The sequence below is a fragment of the Capricornis sumatraensis genome, chromosome 11 (genome assembly GCF_032405125.1).
Source record: "Capricornis sumatraensis isolate serow.1 chromosome 11, serow.2, whole genome shotgun sequence".
In the NCBI taxonomy this organism is placed as follows: Eukaryota; Metazoa; Chordata; class Mammalia; order Artiodactyla; family Bovidae; genus Capricornis; species Capricornis sumatraensis.
This window is the reverse complement of record NC_091079.1, coordinates 20368502-20388484: the sequence shown is the minus strand read 5'-3', so window position 1 is coordinate 20388484 and position 19983 is coordinate 20368502. Positions and strand designations below refer to the sequence as shown.

The 19983-nt window shown below is 64.2% G+C and overlaps 1 protein-coding gene across 6 annotated transcripts; it reads right to left on the bottom strand.

The window, feature by feature from the left end:
• Positions 1-18: 18 nt before the first annotated feature.
• Positions 19-19573, bottom strand: SCRIB (scribble planar cell polarity protein). 6 transcript variants are annotated; one of them, XM_068984007.1, is made up of 37 exons: positions 19415-19573; positions 18120-18237; positions 17934-18012; positions 17755-17844; positions 17597-17653; positions 17447-17510; positions 17281-17355; positions 17065-17209; positions 16537-16655; positions 16172-16371; positions 15936-16102; positions 15726-15856; positions 15512-15634; positions 14528-14695; positions 13650-14027; positions 12944-13006; positions 12445-12534; positions 11966-12043; positions 11034-11357; positions 10872-10952; positions 10555-10794; positions 10149-10259; positions 9776-10069; positions 9496-9681; positions 4067-4177; positions 3926-3985; positions 3733-3807; positions 2840-2899; positions 2017-2124; positions 1765-1924; positions 1552-1690; positions 1266-1451; positions 1041-1183; positions 926-963; positions 731-805; positions 469-520; positions 19-364 (listed from the first exon to the last, which is right to left on the bottom strand). In XM_068984007.1, the coding sequence occupies exons 1-37, from the start codon at positions 19571-19573 to the stop codon at positions 219-221; spliced, it is 4893 nt and encodes a 1630-aa protein (XP_068840108.1). In that variant the 3' UTR covers positions 19-218. The 6 variants fall into 6 exon arrangements, 5 of the variants coding, with proteins under 5 accessions (XP_068840108.1, XP_068840109.1, XP_068840107.1 ...); XM_068984008.1 differs by lacking the exon at positions 731-805; XM_068984006.1 differs by lacking the exon at positions 731-805 and having other exon boundaries at positions 3938-4177.
• Between the last annotated feature and the right edge of the window lie 410 nt (positions 19574-19983).

Sequence of the window (19983 nt, the reverse complement as noted above, 5' to 3'; positions counted from 1 at the left end):
TCTCCTTAAACCACAAAATAGAGTCTTTGGTTGTACAAACATCACTAGTTACAGTCTCGCCAGGAGGTCCCGGCTGGGGAGGGCGCCGTTAGTCAGTGGCTAGAACTCCTCAGCGGACCTCTTTAAAATGCTACCGGCCAGGTTAAAAGACTCGGGGCAAGGGTGGTGTTGGCGCTGGCAGGGCCCCCACCCCAAGTCGGGGGAGGCACCCCGCCCCTCTAGGAGGGCACTGGGCCCAGGCCTCGGCGCCCTGGCCGCATGGCCCGGCGGCTGCTGCATAAGGCTACCTCCTCGGGACCCGCGGAGCCTGGAGAGGGCCTGCCCAGAAGCACCATGGCCACCTCTCCGTCCTCCTCTGGCAGACCTGCAGGCAGGAGCAGGGAGCGAGTGAGCAGATGGGCCTGGCACCCTGGAGCATGGGGGCACTGTCGGGGTGGGGGTGGGGGGTGGCGGGGCCTGCCAACTCACCTGGGCTCGGACGTGGTTCCAAGGACCTCAGCTCCTCAGCGAAATCTGGGGACTGCAAGGGGGAGAAGGGCTGGTCAGGGACTACCCAGACCTGCCTGAAGCCCCCCGTAGGAGCCTGGGTGAGTTCCTGCAGAGCCCTGGTTGGCGGGGAGGGGGAGGAACCGGGAGGATATGGAGCAGGGGACAGGCTGGGAGACAGGCTGAGCGGAAAGCGGCAGGAGCCGGTCATGGCGTCCTGCAGAAGGGCCGGAGGGCCCGGTACCTGCATGTCATAGACAGGTCTGGAAGAGGGGAGGGCAGCAAACACCCTGTAGTCAAACTTCCTCCCAGACAAGGCCTTGAAAGGACAGCGTGAGGAGAAAGGCAGAGAGTGTAAGAAGAAGAGAAGGTGGGAGTCTGGATCCCTGCCCTGCCAAGGGTGGAAGGCAGGGGAGGGCGGCAGCCGCTGGCTCCTCACCAAGCGTCCCGGGGAGGTGCCGGTCTGGGGGCCGAGGTCTGGAGGAACAAGAAGGGGTCGTCGGGAGAAGTCCGCGCCACAGGCCGGGCTCCCGCCTCCCGCCCGACGTACAGACCTTCCAAGGGGGTGGGTGACGGAGTAGGCGCGGGTGAGGGGGCCTCAGCCAGGCGCTCCAGAGGCCCCCGCTTGCTTCGGCCCTCCTGGGACTTGCTGAGGACCATCTGTGCGCGGAGGGCGTCCTGCTCCAGGGACTTCATCCTGTGGGCGGGCGGAGGGTGGGCAGCGGGTGGGCTGCGCGAGGGGCGCGGGCAGCGGAGGGCAGGGCAGGGCGGGGCCTCACCTGGCCGCCCTCCAGAGCGCCCGCTTCTCCGCCTCCAGGGCTCGGCGCTCTGCAGGGGACAAGGCCCGCTCTGGGGCCGGCAGCTCGGGGCTCTGCACGCGAAGCCGCTCCTGGTGGCGCCGCTCGGCCTTGGCAGTCCGCACTGGGGCACCGCCTCCCTGCGGCGGGGGAGATGCGGGGCCGAGCCTGGGCCGGGCGACAGGACAGGAGGGCCGGGTGGAGGGGTGCCGGGCACAGGCGGAGGGGCGCTGTGGGCAGGGGCTGAGGCAGCCCTCCCCAGCCTCACCCTTCCGCCGTGGGGCCCTGGCCGGCCCAGGGCGGCTCCTCTTCGGGCTCCTCGTCCTCGGGAGCATCGGCTTCCGGGCGCCCCGTGTCGGCCACCACCTCGCGCAGCATCTGCGCCCTTTTCTGCTGCAGCTTGCGGGCTATGGGGAGCGGCGGGTCAGGCTGGGTGCCGGCGTCCCCTGCCCCCCACCCCGCCCCCGCGCCGCCTCCTCACCCTCCTCCTCCTGCATCTTCCGCAGGTCGTCAGCGCCCACCAGCGACACGCGCTTAGGGGGGCCCTCGGCCTGGGGCACCCGAACCTCTAGCTCGAAGTACTTCTGCCGCTCGCGAAAGGACAGCTGCTCCGGCGAGGCCGTGGGCCCGGGCGTGGGGGGCTGGGGGAAGCACGCCCTCAGACCCGGCCCCTCGGGTGTCACACCCTCGCAGGCGCACGCAGCAGGGCACCTGAGGGCGGCCCACCACCTACCTGGGCAGGGGTGTCCAGGGGCGGGTGCAGGCCGGGCACAGCCGCGAACGTCCTATAGGCCTGCTTCACGTTGGCTGGAAGCTCAGCAGGGGAGGGCGGGGAGGGGGGCTGGGGACCGGGTGCAGTGAGCTGAGCAGGGACAGCTGTCCCTGCAGCACCGCCCACCCCGCCACCAGCTGTCCTTGCTGACTGTGCCCAACCCTGTCCCCTGGGTCAGGGCACTCGGGCTGGGGACCACCTCTGCCCCTGGGGGCCGGGGAGCCCCTTGGCCAGGCCTGAGCCAGTGGCTGGATCACCCCAGGCTTTGTCTGCAAAGGGGTTCAGGTGAGGGGTGTGAGGGATGGGGTGGGGGGAGAGAGATGGCGCCAAGGTGGGCAGCTGGGTGCCTAGGAAGCGAGGCCAGCACTCACCCATCTGCTGTCTGTCAGGAAGGGGCAGAGGCTGGGCGCTGAGCTCCAAGCTGGCACTTCAGTGTCTGCCCCAACCCTGCCACCAGGCCTGGCCCTCCCCACGCAGCAGAACCGAGGAGCCTCTGCAGGCAGGTGGGGGACTCGGGGCAGGGTGGAGTGGCCCCCGGGAACTCCCAGACATGAAGACAGATGGGGGCAAAACCGCCAGGCACTGGGGAAGGCTGCCCTGACCCCCATTCCCCTCTACCCAGGAGGCCACAGGGAGCTCCGCAGCCCGTGATACCAGCCAGCTGGGCCAGGAAGGGGCCTGCAGGCCATCCCCCTGTGGGATGGCAGCTGGGGAAGGTGTGTGCCCTGGCACCCTCCCCAGAGGAGCGGACTCTGAACACAGCACCCCCACCATGTGTACTCACCTGCTGGTGGCCAGGGGAGCAGGGGGGCTCAGCCATCTCTCCACTTGCCGCAGGCAGCACCTGGAAGAGCCGAGAGGTGGGTGTGGGGAGGGTCAGGCAGGGCTGAGGGCCCCCAAGGAGGTGGGGAGTTGCCTGCCTCAGTAGCACAAAGGCTGGTCCTCAACGCCCTGACCTGAGCAGCCCTGAGACATCTGAGATGGATGGGCTGGGCTGGGCTTCTCCCGGGTGGGGTGGCCACCCTCCCTGTGAGCCTCAGAGGCCCATCAGCCAGGGAGGCCCGGCCCCTGCGAGCCACCGCCAAGCTGTGCCCTTTTCTGACAGAGGACACTGGGCCCCCTCCCCTCCTGGGGGCTTCCTACTCTTGCCTGTGTGGGGCTGAGCACAAAGCCCCTTTACAGGCTCACTCAGCCCCCAGCTGGCACAGCCCTCCCCACCAGCTCTGCGGGGTCTCCCAGCAGCAGCTGACGCTGGGCAGCCCGCCCTCCAGGGAAGGGCTAAGAACCACAGGCCTCCGCCCAGGGCCCTGCCCCCACTGCAGCAGTGGCCCTCCTCCCACCGTGCTCCAGCAGTGGCCCCTGGGCCCACACAGCCCTCTGCTCTGCCTTGAGTCTGCCTCTGAGAGGTGGGGGGTAGGTGGCAGTGGGTGCATCACAGCTGGGCTCAGGGGTGGAGCAGGACAGACGTGTGCCGGGGGGTGGCGCTCCAGCTCAGGCACCCCAGCCAGTCCCTGTCCCGCCTGAGGGCCCTTTAAGGGCCTCAGCCCTCTCCCTGGGGGCAGGATCCTGGCAGAGCTCTGTCCTGCAGGCCCTCAGGTGAAGGGAAGGAAGACAGGGGTAGGACTGATGGACAAGTGGGCAGAGGCCGGAACAGGGGTGTGACAACCAGGGACTGACCCTCTGCATGCTGCCAGCGCCAGGGGTGGCGGCCAGGGCTCGGCAGGCTGGCTTCAGGCTCTCTGGGCTCCGACCCTGGGGGGCAGAGTGGACACAGGGCTGCTGGGGCCGTGCTCGCCAGAGTGCAGGGCGGGCAGCCAGGCCCAGGGACACTGGGCTGTGGCGGGGAGCCCGCCATGCGGGGCGGGAGGGCCTGGGCACTCACCGTGGCCTCCGGGCCCCACAGTGGGATCTGTCCGGGCAGCTCCTTCTCCTGTGAGCAGAGGAGACAGTGGTCGGGGCCGACGGCCTCAGGCTTCCAGCCCAGGGGCTGCTGGCTGCGGGCGGCTCTGACCTTGCCGGAGCCCTCGGGGCTCAGCTCCCGGTCGATGGAGGAGATGCTTTCCAGGCTGTTCCGGCGGCCAAGGCCAGCCGCAAAGGGGTTGGCGATGATGCCTGGGGACACCTGCGGGGGAGGGGAGGAGTGGCCACACCTGAGGGAGCTGCTGGGGTGGGCTCTGCTTGCTCAGGACTCCAGGCCACCATTGCCTCTGCGCCCAGGGCACCCACAGGTCGCGTCTGCACACCATGCTCCTGAGGATACGGCGATGCAGAGCACCAGGCGAGAGAGGTCGGCCCTGGACATGCACCCCGCAGCACAGAACCGACAAGGTGATGGGGCGACAGTGAAGCGCCCATGGCACAGAGAGGAACTGAGGCCAAAGTCCTAGTGGAAGGAGGCCGACCGACTCCTGACGTCAGAAAAGGCCGTTTAAAGGAGGAAGAGTGGACTGTGGTGTTGACCGGAGTGATGACGACAGCAGACGTGAACACGCGCTTCTCCAGCGTTCATGTCAGGACGTGAAAGGTGCCTGCTCACAGGCACAGCCCAGCCCCCGAGCGGTCCTGAGACCCTGACAGCCAGGAACACGCCTGGCGCCCACATCCCGGCTCCTAAATAGCCCTGTCCACTAAGGGAACCAGTGCTCCTTGGAGAAAGAAGGTATGGAAAAGTGTGAGGTGACCCCAGACTTTCTGCTGTGCTAGAAAGGAGGCAGCCTGAGGGAGGTGGGTGATGTGAACAGGGCCCCGGGCCAGCCAGAAGCCCTCTTGTCAGCTCCGTCTGGATGGCTGGAGCACCAGATATCAACAGCAGCAGTGACAACTCTTACCACGAGATAAAACGGAAAATCTGTGCTAAGGAAGTCAACCGCCCAGCGCCTGTGGAAGGAGCAGTGGGGAGGGCACACGACTGCCCTGGGGCTGATGAGGAGCCCGAGGAGGAGCGGGCTGCTGCACTCCCCAAGCACCCGCACAGCACCTGTCAGTTTCTGGGGGAAAGCATCACCTGGTGGGGTGACCCAGAGACGCCCCCATGCAGGCACCACCCGTGGGTCTGGTGGGAGGCCCTCCAAGACAGTGTCAGCTCTGTGATAACCCTGCCAAAATGCAGCCACTGCAGCTCGTCCTGAGGAGGCCCTGGACAGACCCCCAGTGAGCACCATCCATGCCATGATGGCCTGTGCTGACCTGAAGTTCCAGGTCAGGCTGGGAGACAACCAGATGCCCACATGCCTTGTGGCTCTAAAGGTCGCCTTGGACCATTGGTGGGAGGCATGCAAGGCCTTTGAGTGAGAGGTCCTGTCTACTGTTCTTGACACTTTTCAACGCTAAAACTGTCACTATTTTATCTACTTACTTGTATCTTTCAAAACAGAAATAACAGCAGGAGAAACCGCACTAATGCAGATGCTGGCCTGGGGGCCACCGAGAGGGGATTCATACTCCTGGAGGGCTGTGTTCACAGCTGGCAAAGGTTTAGCATGAGCAGAGGTTTGTCCTCCCGGCCGCAGGGTCTTCGCTCCCCAACTGGAGGCTGACCTGGCGACGCGGCAGGGAGTGCGCCGTGTCCTACCCTCCGGACCGCCGGGGAACTCCCAGGAAACTCCGCTTTTAAAGTCATCTTTAAGAACTGAAAATGAGTTCTGGGCTTCCCCAGTGGCCCAGTGGTTAAGAATTCACCTGCCAGTGCAGGGAACACAGGCTCGATCCCTGCTCCAGGAAGATCCCACGTGCCGCAGAGCAGCACCAACTACTGAGCGTGGGGTCTAGGGTCTGTGCTTCCCGACACGAGACGCCACCTCAATGAAAAGTCAGTGTGCAGCAACAAGACCAGCGCAGCCAAAAATAAAACTTAGACAAAAATAAGCCTGACTGTATGACAAGCTGGCAGTAGGACAATACGAGAATCATTTCCCAGTGACTTGACATAGTGTTTTGACTGTACCTCCTAAGTGGATAAATCCTAAGGACATGAAATGTTAAAATGCTATTAATAAATGCTAGTAATAACATTGATATGGCTTTTTGAAATCAATAATTATAATATCACTTAATTTAATAAAATGACTTTTAAGATGAGAAAAAGAAACAAAGATAAAGTCAAAAGAATCAAAGCCTCCTGTCCTCAAGCACTGGTTGAGAGTAACAACCTCACGGATTTTTTCCCCCTAGAAATCTGCCTCCTGAGGACCCAAATGCTGCAGAGGCCCAGGAGCAAGGCCACAAGGACCAGCCAGTGATGGTCTGAACCCCACGCCAGGGCTGAGGCAGGAGACACTGGGACGCCTGGGTGCACCATCAGGCTGGCCTGTCACCGGCTTGTCACCGTGGTGCCCACGCGGGCACCCTGCCTCACAAGGACCACAAAGACCAAAAAGCAGTCACCATGGGGGCTTCCAGGGCAGCCACTTGTTATTTAAAAGTCAACCAATGAAAGGAAAGAATCAGAGTGTTTACCACACATCTCCTGTACAAAATCTTATTTTAGGGTAAAAAGTAGCTGATAAAATTTCTTCTTCACAGAAAGGTCATTAGAAGGACTGAAAACACTAGATGAGGAAGGAGTAACTGAGGCAGTCTTCCTTCGATCAGTAATCAAGGAAACATGGAAAAGAAAGGCAGTCTTGATCAAAATCCGAAAGGTGGTTTTTCTGAGAAGGCTGCTAAAATATACAAAACTTTGGTAAGTGTGATGGGGAGGAAGAGACAGCAGAAACCAGATCAAGACGGTGACGGGACCACAGAAATGGAGGGAGGAGAGAGAATGTTCTGGACCTTGCCCCAAACATGCTGAGCACCAGTCAGCAAGCTCTTCGAAGTGCACAGTGGCCCCTGCAGCACTGCCACCAGCTAGCCACCAGGCCTGCCCGCCTGTGCGGGGCCCTGGGTCAGCGGCCAGCACAGCAAGGACAGGCAGGTCCTGATGCCAGCCCGCCGCCTGCCGTGCAGAGGTTGGGGAGGACGCCAGGGCACAGCTCATGCGAAGACGCACTTGCAGAATCCAAAGTTTGGAGAGATGGCTGTGAACCCTGATTCCTACAGGAGTTGAAGGGGTCACCACAGAAGAAGCAGGTGGGCTGAGGTTAAGAGAAATGGGGCTGGGTGGATGACTGGTGTCCTGAGGGATACATGTCGCCCCTTTTTCTTTCAAGCACCGAGCTAGCTGGAGGAAACCTGTGGGCTGCACCTCACAGTACTTGCACAGGGCTGTAACAGCCATCAATGAAAGGACTCCAGAAAACTCAGCACTCATTTCAGAGAAAATTCTTACAGGTTATAAATGGAAACAGCCGTCCAAGTTTAAAAGAATGTTATATAAACTACCGCCTCCAAGTCGGCACAAGGCAAGGTCACTGTCCACCATCACCAGGTTCCAGGGGGGACGGAGGAGCCTGACCTCCCAGGAAAAGGGGACCTGCAGCCACCACCTGGGCCTCAGGGCTTCCTCCTGGAGATGCAACAAAGTCACTGATGAGAATCAACAAGGAAGCAAGAGCAACCTAGGGATGTGCCTGGAGAAACATTACTCACACAGTCACAGAGCTCAAAGTTAACCCCGAGCTCCCAATCAACTTACAGAACTGGCAGGTCCGTTTGGAAGAGAAAACACGAAAATAGACCAAAACTGTCAAAAGGAGAAAAACAGTGGGTGACTTCACCAGTTAGGTCTCCTGAAACATACTCTAAAGTGGCCACACCGAGGCCAGCAGCACTGGCTCAAGAACACGGCCGGCTCCCAGGGCCAGGGGATGCAGATCCAGCCGACGAGGAAGTCAGATCTCCCCCGATCGCTGGGAGAGTGGCGGACGGTCCAGTGCATTCCACTGGCACGGAAGATCCACTTGCTTGAGAAGCAATTCCAGTAGATTGTAATGCTCTGTTTTCTAAAAAATAGCTTTGACAATCTTGCCCCAGAGAGGGTTTTTATCATCAAAACCCAAATCCAGACATTATGAGGAAGGTTAGACAACGTCACTCACAGTCTCCATGTTTCTATAACCCCAGAGAAGCCGTTGTGAAGGAGCAAAAGACAAAACCCACTCATGCCCTACGCAAAAAGACAAACGCTTACAATGCAAAAGACGAACTGCGAGTTACGTGAGTCACGCGTCAAAGGAGGCCAGGTCCATGGAGACAAGCCTGAGGCTGGGCGGGGGTGGGAGACGGGGCAAGCCTGCGGCCTCAGGCCCAACACCCCTTCTTCCAGGGTGCTGTCCTGCAGAAAAGCCCCCAAAAGCATCAAGACAGGCTTCAAGCACTCTGGTTGGAAACACAGCACAGACAAAGCAACCCAGGGAGAGACGGCCAGACAGTCAGAAGAGCCCGGCGAAGCCTCTGTAATGCTGGGGAGACACCCGCTCTGCTCTTCGCCCTGGAATGTATTTATTCTCTTTGTGCTGAAACCTTAAAAATAAGTACACGTGCTGACCGAAACATGTACGGTCATACTTTAAATGAGAAAGCAGAAGACACAGCCCTCTCTGGAAAACTTGAGCAAGGTTCTTCACCAGAAACAACAGGTTAGGGTCCCTGCAGGCACACAGGGATGTGGGCACAGAGATCAGCACAGGGGGTTCCAGAACCCAGGGTGTGGGGTCCCAGTCCAGCACCCAGGCAGGAGAAACAAAGACAAATGCACCATCCTTCCCAGTTCAGGAGACGACACACAGAAGGAGGGGGACCCCGCCTCGGCAGTGCAGGGACAGGGGCAGTAGGCTGCCGTCCCAGAGACCCACTGTAGCCCCATCCCCAGCAAGGAGGCCCTCAGGGAGCTGGCAGCTGCTGCGGGGAATGAGCCCCTGGAGGCGGGGGCTGGGGGCTGCTGCAAGAGAAGCGGCCCCCCTGAGCTGATGCTGGAAGCCCAGGGACAGCAGCAGCACAAGACAGCAGGGGTCCCCAAGAGGGCACAGCCAGGTCGGTGCAGGACACAGGCCAGGCTGGACACCAGGCCTCTGCAGCCCAGTCCCGGGCCTGGCAGCCGACACTTCCTCTAGGGGCTGCAACGGAGAACCACTGGGTTCCCAAAGGCCCACCCAGGCGTTTGAGTGGGGACACGGGTCTGGGCCCTGAGCTCCCTGCTAAGGGGCTGCCAGAAAGCAGGCCGGCGACAGGCCAGCGTGGCAGGGCCCAAGGGTTTGCAGGCGGGCTGTGTCCCGCTCTGGGCCGTCCTGCCCTGGCCTGGCAGTCCCAGGGCACAAATGCTGCTTGCCTGGTTCAACCTTTTCTTTGAAGACATGATCAGGCTTTCTGTACACACGCTCTGTCCCACCAGGGCCACGAGTGGGGCCGAAACAAGGGCCTGGCACCAGCACCGCATGGCTCCCCCAGGTCTGACTCGCAACGGCCAAGCATGTCCTGGCCCCGGTGCACCAGGACCCTCCTGGCCACACTGGGGGCGGGACGCAGTTCCTGTGGCCAAGCGCCGACCGGGGGGGCACTGACCTCAGGGGTGGCAGCGCTGGTGTCGAAGCCGTCGCAGACCAGCACGGTCAGGGTGTCGCCCACGCTGCGCAGCAGCTGCACGGCCTCTCCGTGCGTCAGACCCAGCAGGCTCTGCTGGTTCACCTCTAGCAGCCGCAGTCCAACCCGCAGACGGCCGTCTCGCCCAGCTGCTCCTGAGGGGCTCACCTGCGGGGAGACCGCCGCGCTCAGGACCAGCCCCAGACCTAGGCCCTTCCCCGCCTGAGAAGCCCACGGGGCGGGCGGGCGAGCGGGAGCTCACCTTGGAGATGAAGATCCCCTCATCGGTGGGGTCGCAGGGGTTCCCGGCGTGGCCTTTGGCGCCCCCACGGATGCTGATGCCCAGCCTCTCCCCGGGGGCCTTCTGGATGCAGAGCTCCCGCATGCCCGGGGGCGGTGGGTCCCTCCGCACAAGCAGCACCAGCTCCAGGCAGGGCCGGAGCAGGGCGCTGACTGCTTCCTGGTGTGTGGCCTCCCGCACGTCCTGCCCGTTCACTGCCAGGATGCGGTCCCCGACCCGCAGGCCACTGCGTGCAGCCAGGCCCCGTGGGAGCACCTGTAGGGGGAGGGCCGGGCGCCATGGGCAGGGGGCCGGGCCACCCTGCACCCCAAGACGCCCACGGGGCCTGCTCTACCTTGGAAATGAACACGCCGGGCTCCTGGACACCGAATGGGTGGCTGGAGTGGTCGGACCCCCCAACGATGCTGAGCCCCAAGGGGCCCCCCGCTCTGGGCAGACAGATCTCCTGGGAACATAGAGGAACAGGAAGGGTGGCTGGAACAAGCCAAACATTAAAGGAAGGCTTCCCAAGCGCAGTGGGTGTGTGAGACCCAGGAGCTCCACCACAGGGAGGCCGTGTGACAGTGCAGAGAAGACTGCAGGGGGAGGGAGCCCCTTCGGAACGACGCCGCGGCCTGGAGCCTGCGAGGACAGGGCCAAGGCCCTGTTCTCCCTCCAGCGGGGCCGACAGCCACACCTAGAGCTGTGCGGCTGTGGAGAAGGGGGCTGGCTGGTGGGCAGGGCCAGGGCTGTGGTCTCACCTCCACTGGGTACGGCCCCTCCAGGGCAGCGGCCAGCAGACCAGGGGGCAGCCTCAGAGGCCCGGGCTCCCCTGGGGCGGCAGGGGCAGCAGTGGGGGGCAAGGGGGAGTGGGGGGGAGGGCTCGGGGCGAGGGGCCCCCCAGCCTCCCGCTCCAGCAGCAGGGCGATGGTGGGCGAGGCAGCGGTCAGCAGGGAGACGGCGTGGTCGTGCCTGGCCTCGGTCATGTCCACCCCGTTGATCTGCAAGAGCGCAGCCCATCAGACAGCCCCAGGAAGAGGGGTTCATGGGTGCTGGGCAGGCCTACCGCCGTACTCACGGAAAGGACTCGGTCGCCGACCTGCAGGGTGCCTGCCCGGTGGGCGGCGCCCCCCTCAGCGATGCGGGAGATGAAGATGCCCTGCAGGGGGGACGACGAGTGGGTGTCCGCAGGCTGGCCAGGCCTGCCCCCCGCCCCGCCCAGGCCCCGGCCCAGCCTTACCCCGTCACCGGCCCGGTAGGGTGTGGACCCTTTCCCGCCTGCAATGCTGAAACCCAGCCCCTTTTCACTGCGCACGAGACAGGCCACGTGGCGCTGGCGGGGCGGCCCGGGGGGCTCGGGCGGGAGCAGGGGCAAGCGCAGGCCGCCCCCGCGCCGCTCCCGCGGGCTGTAGTCATCCTCAGGCCGCAGGGCTGTGACGGTAACCGCGTTCTCAGGCTCCACCATGCGCTCCCGCCATAGCCGCATGTGCACGGTGGCACCCGCCCCACGCAGCGCCTCCACGGCCTGCTGGTGCTCCGCTTCCTGCAGGGCCACGCCGTTCACCTGCCACACGGCACTTGTCAGCCTGCCCTCCACAGGCGGGCTGGCTGAGCGGGCACAAGCCACAGCGTGCCAGGGGCTGCTGCCCCCCTCCCTGTGGGTACCGGCTACCTATCTGGGCAACACAGGGCTAGGAGGCCCACTGTCGAGGAAGCAGGCTACTCCCCTGCTAGGTCACAGCACCCAGTCCTGGCGCCCCTGCCCCGCACACCTGCTCCTTATCTGAGCAGTCCTGGGGAGGATGCCCGGGGGTTCTACGCCTCTGGTCCTGCCCCGCGCTCTCTGAGCTGCTGGGACACAGCAGCCCCTCCATCAAGTGAGTGCAGGGTCACTTCCTCCTGCCCCCATCCTCCAGAGCAGACTGCCCTCTGACTCCCCGACAGGCACGTGGGCTCCAATGCTCCCTGCCCAGATGCGGGTTTCTGCCTTGGACTGACCTCCGGTCTACCTGGAGCTCCAGCTTATGAGCTCCATGCCTCACAGGGGTCTCATGCTTGGGGCTCTCAGGAGGAGATAGACACCCCCTTTCTGGAGGGGAGGCAGCCCAGCACCAAAAGTGGGACTGAGAGGTCCCAAGGGTGTGCACTTCACACGGTGGCCGGGGGGCTCACCTCGAGGAGCTTGTCGCCTACTCGGACCCCAGCCCGAGCCGCAGGGCCCTCCTCAGACACCCGGGAGATGAAAATGCCCTGCAGAACAGACAGAGACAGTCCAAGAACGTCAGTGGATGCCCTTCCAGAGAGAGGCCCTCAGCAGCTGTGCAAGGCCCAGAAGCCCCCCAGTCAGGGCTGCAAAGACACCCCAGGGTGCAGGAAAGGCAGAAGTGGGCCTGCAGTGGTCAGACAGCCTGGGTGTGGGCTGCTGTGGGGTCCCAGGCATCAGGGAGTGAGAGTGCAGGTCAGTCCCGGGAAGTTCGACCCACACACAGCACAAGAGGCGCCGGTGAAAGGGAGGTGAGGCTGAAAGAGACGGCGGGCAGACCGGCGGCCCTGACCGTCCTCTACGACGCTGCCCCCAACCCCGGCCTCCAGGACCTTATGCGCTGCAGGGGCAGGGCCCATGGGCAGCACAGGGTGGGGCAGCTCCTCACCTCGTCATCTCCCTTGTAGGGCGTGGAGCCCTTGCCACCCGCAATGCTGATACCCAGGCCCCCCGTCTGCCGCACGATGGTGAGCGTCAGCTGGAAACAGAACAGACGCGCTGTGTCCAGGGAGGGCTGAGGGGCCGGGGCCTGGTCCCTTCCGGCCACCAGCCACCTCTCCCAGGGCTGGCTTGGGCCACAGAGGAGCTGACGAGGTGGGGGCTGCCAGGCTCCAGGGAGCGCAGGCAGAGGGAGTGCTCTCCTGTGGGTGACAGGGGCCTTCCAGGGCTGGAGCGTCGGAGGAGGGGGGCACACCCTGCACCTCCTCCAAGATCGGCCACCCCTGCCTGGAGGCTGGTGCCCTGTGGGTCTAGCGGGCACCCCAGGCCCTGGCTCTGAGTTTGGGGAGGAGGCCTGAGCAGCAGCGGGAAGGAGACGGAGAGCCCGCAGCCCGAGAGCAAGGCCCGCGAAGCCTGGGGCAAGAGCACAGCAGCAAGCGAGTACAGACCTCTTCCTCCTCAATGCGAGCGGGCTCTATCAGCAGGTTATTGGCCTGGTCAAACGACACCCCCTGTTAGGACAGGACCAGCAAGGACATGCAGGTCAGCTGCCGCCCAGCCCCGCCACCTCCTTGCCCGGCCCCGCCATGAGCAAGAAAGAGAGAGAAGACCACACCAAGCTCCCACAGCCTGAGCGCCTGGCCCTTCCCGCCTGGGTCTAGTACTGCCCCCAGGCAGGGGGTCCCCTCAGGTCAGGAGGCCTGGCTACTGCTGCCGACCCGCCAAGTGGGCAGGCTGGGCCGGTGCCAGGTGGGCCTACGCCTGGCTGGGCCAGCTCTAACCGTCCAGGCCCTCTCAGCCGCCATGGCACCAGGCTGTCTGTGCTCAGCACAGAACCACAGACATGTCAGACATGGGGCTGCTGCGGGGTGGGGCATCCCATGAAGACAGGGGCCTGTGAGAGCCAGCCCTCCAGAGGCTAGTGCAGGCAGAGGGGCCTGGGCAGAGGCGGGGATTGCCAGGGGCTTGGGACGGGGCTACAGGGAAAGCACGGAGCTTGCAACTGAGTCAGCACCCAGCCTGCAGAGGAGAGTGGGGAGGTGGGGACAGGCATCTCCCATGCCAGTTGCCGCAAGAGTCGCCTGGGACCCATGCCGGTGTGGACCAGGGGGCCTGGCTAGTTGGGTTCGGGCTGGCGTGTGGGGCCAGACCCACCTTGACAGAGGGCGCAGAGGCCACTGCCTTCTCCTCCTCTGCTGCCACCGCCGCCTCCCCCTCCTCTTCCTCCTCAGCCTCGTCTTCTTCCTCCTCCTCTTCCGCTCGCGGAGCCCAGGACATGTGGGGGCCGTTGTGCCAGCTCCCAGCCCCCACTGGGCCCTCACTGTCTGGCGGTGTCCCTTGCAGGAGGGCCACCACGGCCTCGGGCTGGGGCAGCTTGGAGATCTTGAAGTGCTTCTTATAGTGGGGCGTGTCCTTGCGGATGAGCCTTTGTCTGCCCCCTGGCAGGGGCCAGGGCGCCTCTGGCTGGCCCTCCTCGCTCTCGCCGTCCTCCCTGGGCAGGAGCAGCGTGTCCTCCGCGAAGCGCACAGTGGGCTGTGAGAGCTGAGCATGAGAACTAGGCCGGCCCACCCCCAAGCGCAGGGCCCAAGGCAGCAGACAGGCGCTGAGAGGGCCTGCTGCTCAAAGAACAGGGACAAGTAATGAGCCAGCGAGGGGCACAGAGCAGTCAGGGGGAAGAGCAGGCTCGGGGGCCGGGCGGCTCTGCCCACCGTGCTCTCAGCAGCCTGAGGGGGGGCCCCAGCAGGACTGTGAGGAAGGCCCTGGTGTCTGGGAATGTTCCAGAGGGGAACGTGTGGTAGCGTGGGTGGGCAAGGCCCAGTCCAAGCCGGCCTTGAAGTGAAGACCCTCCACCCCCCGCCCTCGCCCCAGCCTGGGGCAGCCTGACTCCTGCTGGGCGCCACACAGGGAAGAGTGCACCTGGGGGCCCACCTGAGAGAGCCGACTGGTGCTGCCTGCACACGTGCTTGGAAAGGAGGCGGGGTGGGAGCCGGCAGGCCCGCCCCTGAGGAAGCGGCCCCCAAGGCCAGTCTCACCTCCTCGTAGGTCTCCTCCATGACCTCCTCCTGGGTGGCTGGCATGGGTTCCTGCTGGCTCAGCCCCTCCTCCTCGGCCAGCAGGCCCTCAGGCTCGCCCTGGGAGGCTGTGCCGGCAGACAGGTGTGAGTCTGCACTCAGGCCAGACTCAGTGCTCAGCCTCTTCTCCTGTGGCGGGGGAAGGCAGTGGGTTGGGCTGCCCCTGGAGGATCCCACATTGCAGGATGCACCCCAGGGCTCCCTGCTGCCTGACCACAGAGCCTCAGGAGTTTCCCCTCCTAGCTGCCCCCATCCTGCAGGAAGTCTGTGCTCATCCTCTGGGGTGCCTGCCGTCCCACCCCTAGGGAAACCACACTTCCAGCTTCAACAGCTGTGGATACACAAAGCCACCCTTCTGTGGTTTGAACCCTCAAGGCTTATTCCAAAAAAATCACAAGGGCAGGGGCTGGTAAGTCCCCGAGCGAACGCCAGCTCGAGGACGGGCAGGCGCCCCAACCAGCATGAGCATGCCTCCTGGATCAGCGAGGGCAGCTTCCCGTGGGTGGCTGTGTACTGCAGACATAGGTCCTGCTCCAGGCACCAGGCACCATGCTGTACCCAGGGGTCCTGAGCTAGCGGAGCTGGGCCTGCCTGACTCTGAACAGTCCTCTTCATGGAAGCTGACAGTGTGGGTGCCCTTGAGACGTGCCAGCCCCTAGGCCCACTGCTCCAGCCGCTCCTGGCTCCTCACGGGCAGCTGCCCCACGTCCACGCCACATGGCTCTTATGTCTGCCCAGTGGCCCTGGGTGGAGGCGGCCTACTCTGCAGAAGGCGCATGCACTTGGCCCTGAGCTTCCCAACCAGCACCACAGCCTGGCTCCTCTCCTGGTGGGTTCCCCATGCCCACGCCGGCCAGAAGCCCTGCACCCAGCCTGGGGCTCCCACGGGAAGGCCTGTAAGTCGGGTGGCTGTCCCTCCCGTGGCCTGCTGGTCCCCATAAGCACCTCCTCAGAGAGTGAGGGTGGCACAGGGTCAGGCCTGCAAGAGGTGGCTTCGCTCCGGCGCTCCACACCCCTCTTCATCACCTTGAGCTCGCTGGGGTGTGGCGTAGCCCGACGCTGCAGGCCCTGCAGTGGGCACAGGGGTGAGGGGCAGGTGGGGCAGGGGTCAGGCGGGGGTGGGGAGGCGGGAGCCCCCGGGGACCCCACCCCGCCATACCCGTTTCTCAGCAGCGGCTTCCTCTGGGTCGTCGTCGCCCACGGGGGCCTCCAGGAACTGGATGACGCTGACACGGCTGAGCGGGGCATCTCCCCAGCTTTCCGAAGGGCTGCTCTGCAGCCCAGGGTCCTCTGTGGAAGCGCGTGTCAGGGGGAACCCCACCCCACCCCAGGCCCCGCCTCGCCCCAGGCCCCGCCCCCAGCGACCTACCGAGGCTGGGCAGGGGCTGCTGTGGCAGCAGGTAGCAGGTGAGCACCTTCTCGCCCGTCTGGGTGTCATCCTCAGTCTGGAACCGAAGCATGGGCTGCGCCTGGTTCTCCGCTAGCCACAAGGCCTTCAGGTTGAGGTGCGTGAGTGCGAAGGGCAGACTCTGCAGGCTGGGGGTGGGGGCACAGTCAGCTTAGGGAGAGTCAGGCCCAGCGCCGCGGGATGGGGGCGGCACTCACCGGTTGCCCGCCACATCCAGCACGTGTAGCTCAGCCGTGTGGGCGAGCTCTGGCGGCAGGACGGCCAGGCGGTTGTCCCTCAAAGAGAGGACGCTGAGTGCCACGCAGCCCCCAATCTCAGGCGGCAGTGCCTCTAGGTGGTTGCGGTCCACGTTGAGGTTGGTCAGCTTGGTCAGTTTCCCCAGGGAGTGGGGCAGGGCCTGGCCGGGAGGAGTGAGGGTCAGAGACCAGCAGGAGCCCGAGGGTGCAGTCTCTGCCCTTGCTCTGCCCCCAAGAAGCAGATGTCTGGCTCCTACCACTCTGCACGCCTCCAGGTGCTCCCCCAGTCTCCCTGCCTCCCACACTAACTCTGAAACCGGCCCCACCGTCAGCAGGTTCTCAGTGAGGATCAGCTCCGACAGGTTCTCACAGTCCCCGATGGCTTCTGTCACCTCGCACAGGCGATTCTGGTCCACCTTCAAGATGGACAACTGCTTCAGCTGACCTGGCGTTGGGAAGATGCAGCAACAGGCTCAGTGGGGCCGGGAGCCTCGGACACTCACGAGACTGAAGCAGCCTGCGCTGGCGCAAAGATTCCTGCTTCTGCACTGTGAGACTGCTGAGACCTCAGCCTCCCTCCAGACGCGCGCTCACTGCCCCACCCTGCTGCCAACCGGAGCAAGCCCAGCGGCTCCTGGGTCCCCAGGCCCTCATCGTGCCCTCACGAGCTCACCACCAGCACTCGCCACCGCGCATTGCCTCAGCTCCTCAGGTGCTAGCACGAGTCGTGCCACTGTGGCCCAATGCCTCCCCTCCGCAGGGACGGGTCCCAGAACCCAGCAGAGCCAGGGCTCCTCGCCCCAGGACCCCGCTCGGCCCAGGTTCACACTAGCCACGCCCCTCCCAGCACTGACCAATGCCGTCTGGAAGCCGCTGCAGCAGGTTCTGTGAGAGCAGCAGGTCAGTGAGCAGCACCAGCCCCCCAAGCTCCGCGGGCAGCTCCTCCAGGCGGTTCTCAGACACATCCAGGCACACCAGGCGCCGCAGATTCCCAAGCTCCTGGGGGTGGGTGCAGAGGGTCAGGGGGAGGGACAGGACCCACGTGGGGTGGCAGCCACACCCTCACTCACCGGGGGCAGGGCCGATAGCTGGTTCCGGTCCAGCCACAGCTCCCGCAGGTTGGGCAGGGCTCCCAGGGTGTCAGGCTGCAAGAAGAGGCAGGGACAGGGTGATGGCCAAGGCTCCCTTGCCCTGCCTGGCCCTGCCCCACCCATGACAGCCCCACCCTCTCCACACCAGCACTTCCAGATCGTTGCCTCCCAAATCCAGCTGTTCCAGCTTAACCAGGAAAGACAGGGACCTGCAGAGGAAACAGAGCAAGGTCTGTTGTGGCCAAATGGCCCATGGTCCCTGGGGCTAGCTGCTGGCAGGGGCGAGCTCACTCACGCAGGCAGGGACTTGAGCAGATTCTCCCGGAGCTCCAGGGTCACCAGGTTGGCGAGGCTGAATGAGACCAGGACAGAGTGTGAGAGGAGGCAGGATGGTGGGGAGTAGTGCAGGAACAGGGCCCGGCTGAGCCCCCCGCCCCGCAGGAAGGCACTCACTTGCCCACGTCCCCAGGCAGCGCCTGCAGGGACACGTCATTCAGCGCCAGGTGAGCCAGACTGCGTAGCTGAGTGAAGCCTTCAGGGAGCCTAAGGAGAGAAGAGGGTCCTCAGATGCCCAGGCCAGGGCTGCAGAACCCCCACGGCTCATGCCCATCCCTGGTATGGCTACCACCCACCTAGACAAGGGGTTCCCACTGAAGTCAGCAATCTCCAGAGCTTTGCAGAACTTGATGCTCTCGGGGATCTCAGGGATGTCTGCGAGGAAAAAGGGGTCACCGTGGAAAGATGCCCACAGCCTCCGGGAGCTCAAAGCCTTTCCTGCCACCCTCAGATGCCACCCCATGCCTGCCCCAGCTCCACACCATTCCGGGACACATCCAGCTCCACCAGCTGCATGAAGTTGGCCACCTCCGGAGGCAACCGCTGGATCTCGTTGTCGCTCAGGCCCAGCTTGCGCAGGTTCAGTAGCCTAAAGAAGGGCTGTAGGCAGGGGGTAGGGTCAGAGTGACAGGCCCTGTAGCGAGGGGCCCTCCCTGCTCCAGGCCACACAGGAACCCTGGGTCCTGTCCCATCACCCTGGTCTGCAGTAAGAAAAGCAACAAGATAAAAACATACACAGCTCCTCAAGCTTCTGACTCCTTGATTTTTGACACCTGGTCCCTTTGTGGTACCTCAGAGACACCCCTCCCGGCCCACCACCCCCAACATGCAACATTGCCAGCTGACCTACCTTACACACTCAAGTCTTAATCTTAACTGAGAAATCACTTCCTTTCTCTGACCTGACGAGTCTCTGTTCCCTGCCCTTTGTGTTCCCTCAGGGCTCTACCTACCATCTGAATCATCTCTTAGACCCACCCAGCCGGTGGGCCCTCCAAAGCCTGCAGTAGTTTCTGTGACTGTACCCCAGCAACCAGCCCAGCCTGAGACACTGACAAGAATTTGGAAACTACCAAAAAAAATATAGCGAACACAGCAGGGGCCACAGATCCGCGTAAGGAGCCCTGGTCCAAGTTCTGGAATGAAGCCACACCCTCTGTGGCATGCAGCCCCCAGGCATTGGGCCACTTGGCACCCCATCTCCAAAAAGGAAATCCTTTTGTGACCTGCTTCCTTTAACCTTCTCTCCCAAGTGGCCTTAGAAGGAAAGCAAGCTGATGGGAAGAAACAAGGCAGTGAGAGGTAGATGGAATACAGGCTGGTCAGGGACAGACACCATAAGAAGGCTCCCTCTGACCCCGCCCCAGCACCCTGTAGGAAGAGAGCAGTCAGGACAGAGGCTAGGCTCCCCCTCCAGAGTAGTCCAGCAAGTTTGTATCCATCAGCCAAGCCGGTTAACCTTCCACCCCGATCTACCTCAAGCCCATCCACCTTCCCCCGCGGCTTTCCATCTGTAGCTCCTCCTCTAGGCTGTGACCATCCCCCCCTACCCAGGCAGGTACCTGATGACCGATGCCACCTGGTGCCAGCGCCGGCGGTGGGTGAGGAGGGTGGGGCTGGCCAGGGTGGGGCTCTGGCCAGTAAGAACCAGCAGGGCCGGCTGGGCGCTGCGGTGTCCCGCGCAGGCCAGGGCCGGCTGAGGGCTCGGAGGAGCGAACGGTCGCATCCATACTGACCCTGCCGACCTGGAACGAGGGCTGGGCCGGCGGCCACTCACCTTGGGCAGCTCGCGCAGCTGGTTGGCGTCGAGGAGCAGTTCCTCCAGGCTGCGGCTGTACCGATAGATCTCCTCTGGCACGGCCTGCAGCGAGCAGTGCCGCTTGTCCACCGACTCCACGTGCCGGTTGCAGCGCCAGAGCGGGATGCACTTGAGCATGGTGCGGGCGGGCGCGGGATCCGGCGGCGGGCGGGGGGCGGGGCTCGGCCCGCATGAGCGCCGGACCGGGGGAGAGGCAGGGGGCGGCCCGGGGCGGCGGCGGCGCGCTGGGCCGGGCCCGCGCTCGGAACGCTAGGACCGCGGCGGCCTGGGTGGGGGGCGCGGCCCGGCAGGGGCTCAGACTCTCAGGACACGGCGGCGGCCCGGCATCCCGCCTGGCCCACTTGACCCGGTCCGTCCGCTCGCCCGCCGCCTATGCCGCAGTCGGAGACGCCTCCCCTGCCCGCCGGACTGCCCCGCCGACAACCGCCGGTCGCCGCGCAGCCCGCCGGGAAGCCGAGGCCCGCCCTCGCCGCCCCGAACTGCAACCCCCACAAGGCCCTGCGGCGCCGGTTCTCTGAGTACCCGTA

Coding starts and splice junctions, on each gene's coding strand:
- SCRIB (XM_068984007.1), bottom strand. CDS start 19,573: ATGCTCAAGTGCATCCCGCTCTGGCGCTGCAACCGGCACGTGGAGTCG. Junction 13,007..13,649: donor CCTCTGCGCCCTCTGTCAAG/GTGGGTCTGGCC, acceptor CTGTCCTAACAG/GGGGTGTCGTTTGACCAGGC. Junction 1,691..1,764: donor GAAGATGCAGGAGGAGGAGG/GTGAGGAGGCGG, acceptor CGCTCCCCATAG/CCCGCAAGCTGCAGCAGAAA.